The following is a 2,500-nucleotide window of genomic DNA, read 5'->3' as shown; positions in this document are numbered from 1 at the left end:
TGTTCAAGAAGACGCTTTTGCACACCTCTGTAGGTGGACAGATGCGCGCAGGATATTATCCCAGTGGGGTTGTCATTCAAAGAAATCCTGCTCAATGTCCATTCCACCAACAAACTTTCATACAACATGAAGATGGTCGGATGACCGAAACAATGTATTAAAGTTTGTTGGTGGAATGGACAGTGAGCGGGATTTCTTAAAATAATGAATTCATAGACAAAACCTTAGCAGGTGCGCTCAAAAAAAGGGTATTTCTATAGGGCTAAGCCCCCCCTGTCTCTCAAACCTAGTGACGGGCCTGATGGGCAGCCAAGTCATGGGCATTCATAATATTGGTAAGTATTACACAGTAGATCAGTTGTGCTGGATCAGATGACCAACGCTGTGTTTACAGATGCCATTTTCTAAATGCATGGATAGGAAAGGGTGTGTGTGTCTAGGGCACCAAATTGACTAGAACCGGCCCTGTGTGTGTGTGTGTGTGTGTGTGTGTGTGTGTGTGTGTGTGTGTGTGTGTGTGTGTGTGTGTGTGTGTGTGTGTGTGTGTGTGTGTGTGTGTGTGTGTGCTTGCTTCCAAGCGGTGCGCACACTAAGTGATCAGTATATTGTACACATGCCTGTGTGTGTTTTCTTCTCATAGACTGTAATTCTGTTTCACAGGGAATGTGTAGTAATTGTGGAGCTAGAGGAAAAGAGATGTGGACGTTTGTGGAAAGCCCTCGAGTCTGTGTTCAAATCGGTCGATCCAGACATTAAAATCGGTCGCAAGTCACGTGTCGGTAAGATGCTCTTAGAATGAGAAGGCTGGTTTTCAGCAGCAATGGAAAGACAACACCTCATTAGTTCGTTGGAAATGTTTTTGTCCTCATGTCCCCAATTTTGAGGTACTCTCTCTTTGAGGTATTTGAAAGCCCATTGGGAAACTCCAACTCCCATTGTCATTGTGACACAGCACTCCACAGCACACAAGTGAACACTGCACACTGCACACAACGAAATTGCATTTATGCCTCACCCGTGCAAGGGGGCAGCCCTCAGTGGCGCCCCATGGGGAGCAGTGCGGTGGGACGGTACCATGCTCAGGGTACCTCAGTCCTGGAGGAGGATGGGGGAGAGCACTGGTTGATTACTCCCCCCACCAACCTGGCGGGTCGGGAGTCGAACCGGCAACCTCTGGGATGCAAGTCTGACGACCTAACCGCTCACCCATGACTGCCCTATTTGCCTATGACATGACAAAAGTTGCACATTTACATTACACATTTACTTAGATATTACTAAAAAAGACATCGAACATTCGACAGGAAAGGACAGGACAGCACTAGATCTTCAACAGTTTGCCCTGTCCTGTCCAATATCTAATGTCTTTTATTTGTTCATATCTGGGTAAATGTGTTTAACTTTGATCCTTACTTCATGCCACCACATAAGACATCACAAAAATTGGCTACTGACATTTATTGTTTCAAAAATGAGGGTAGCTCATTTTCTTTAGCAAAAATAAAGTATGAATCCTTGCACAGAAGTAGGATTTATCAGTGCTCTTGTTCTCCAAGTGTGATGTGTGTGATGACTGTAGTCCTTTCATTTAAAATGGCACACAGGCTAACATCAGGAAATTTAACAGGGCACAATTTCCCTTATTGTTGTAAACCCTATTATTTAGTTATGCAGCCACCCAATGTGTGCTAGGGTGAATGTCAATTTCTGTGTTCTATATTTAATGTTTATGTGCTTGTCTGCTTAGGCTATATGTCTCACTGTGTCTTATGTGCTTGTGTTTTGTGCCAGTGAGTGTAATGCAAGAACAATTGCCCCACGGGGACAAATAAAGCTCTAACTAGCTAAAACAATTCTTCTCGGACATTGTTAGAAAAGTAAAACCGACAACTAGTTTCAACCCTCACTGGCTCTACATCAGGGCTTACTTACCTTAGAATCCTTTGTATTTGTGCAGCAGTAGTGATTGAATACTGTGGTGACACGTGTGTATAACTGAATGCTGTGTGTGTAACTCAAGCACTGAATCTCTGTCTTGTACGTAGCCTTATGTGGAGTCTCCCCTGAACATGCCAAGACGTTTCTGTGGGAAGAAGTGCTTATAAAAGGAGTCAATGTGACCACCTCAGAGTTTTGTGATCTGGGTCCTGCTGTTTTTAACAGTTTGTACACCTGGTGAGTGAGAGCCTGTCCTCCTATAACTCTGTTAATCCCCTGTGTAAAGTAAACTTTGAGTCACTCCGTCTTTTCTACGTTTCTAATACTTTAGGATGTGAAATGACAGCAGCTATCAAAGACAACAACCACTTAAAGTGATACTGTCCCATTTTTGGAAATAAGCTTATTTTACACCTTCCCTAGAGTTAAATAATAGGGTTTTATCGTTCTCCTATACTTTCAACCGTTCTCTGGGTACGGCAGTGCAAATTTTACCTCCAAGCTAGCAGTTAACATTGAGTCCTATGAGACCAGTTAGCCGCCAGCTGGTCTCATAGGACTC

General features: G+C 43.6%; 1 protein-coding gene across 2 annotated transcripts in view; it reads left to right on the top strand.

The window, feature by feature from the left end:
• Positions 1 to 2,500, top strand: part of LOC134452408 (adhesion G-protein coupled receptor G2) — a 44,862-nt gene that overhangs the window by 20,985 nt on the left and 21,377 nt on the right. For both annotated transcript variants that reach the window (XM_063202796.1, XM_063202795.1), the window contains exons 16-17: positions 661 to 779; positions 2,046 to 2,175. In XM_063202796.1, coding sequence (XP_063058866.1) covers positions 661 to 779; positions 2,046 to 2,175 — 249 coding nt within the window. The remainder of the gene's footprint in view (positions 1 to 660; positions 780 to 2,045; positions 2,176 to 2,500) is intronic.

This window comes from Engraulis encrasicolus, chromosome 7, assembly GCF_034702125.1.
Source record: "Engraulis encrasicolus isolate BLACKSEA-1 chromosome 7, IST_EnEncr_1.0, whole genome shotgun sequence".
Classification (NCBI taxonomy): domain Eukaryota; kingdom Metazoa; phylum Chordata; class Actinopteri; order Clupeiformes; family Engraulidae; genus Engraulis; species Engraulis encrasicolus.
Note: the sequence above shows the minus strand (reverse complement) of the source record. Positions and strands in the feature narration are given on the sequence as shown.